The sequence below is a fragment of the Mesitornis unicolor genome, unplaced genomic scaffold (genome assembly GCF_000695765.1).
Source record: "Mesitornis unicolor isolate BGI_N332 unplaced genomic scaffold, ASM69576v1 scaffold35137, whole genome shotgun sequence".
NCBI classification, from domain to species: domain Eukaryota; kingdom Metazoa; phylum Chordata; class Aves; order Mesitornithiformes; family Mesitornithidae; genus Mesitornis; species Mesitornis unicolor.
The window spans coordinates 2,463-3,088 of record NW_010199013.1 but is presented as its reverse complement, the minus strand read 5'-3'; the positions used below and the strand labels follow the sequence as shown (position 1 = coordinate 3,088).

Here is a 626-nt window from a genome sequence, read left to right as displayed (position 1 = left end):
ATGTGGGAGCCCCTGCAGGGTCAAGCACGGTGACTCTTGCCCCACTGCAGAGCCCTGAGGAGGGGAAGAACGGCAAGATGCCTGATGAGGTGCCTGTCAAGGTGCTCAGCAAGTTTTTTTCTCAAGGTGCCTGGTGAGGTGCCTCTCGAGGTGCCCAGCGAGGTGCCCGGCAAGATGCCTGGTGAGGTGCCTGTCAGTATGCCCAGCGAGGTGCCCAGCGAGGTGCCTGGTGAGGTGCCTGTCAAGGTGCCCAGCAAGATGCCTGGTAAGGTGCCTGTCAGTATGCCCAGCAAGGTGCCTGGTGAGGTGCCCAGCAAGATGCCTGGTGAGGTGCCTGGTGAGGCGTCTGGCAAGGCACCCAACACGCCGGTGGGGACAGCCACAGGGACGGCATCCCAACCCAGCCGGCAGCAGAACGGGACGCAGGGCCGGCAGTACTATGAGGTTCACCTCACCCTGGCCAAGCCCAAGCCTGTGAAGAACCGGACGGCCAGGCCCTTTGGCACTCAGACATCCCCCACCAGCGGCCAGCCCGCAGAGGGATCCCCTGCTGCTGAGCTGCCCCCACCGCCCACCTACGCAGAAACCCTGAGCAGTCCCCCGCCCCTCACCCGTGTCCGCTCGCC

General features: G+C 65.0%; 1 protein-coding gene across 1 annotated transcript in view; it reads left to right on the top strand.

The window, feature by feature from the left end:
• Positions 1–626, top strand: part of SYNPO (synaptopodin) — a gene marked incomplete at its 5' end in the record, with an annotated part of 2,247 nt that overhangs the window by 444 nt on the left and 1,177 nt on the right. The window contains one exon of the mRNA XM_010189335.1: positions 127–623. Within this exon, the coding sequence (XP_010187637.1) occupies positions 127–623 (497 nt within the window). The remainder of the gene's footprint in view (positions 1–126; positions 624–626) is intronic.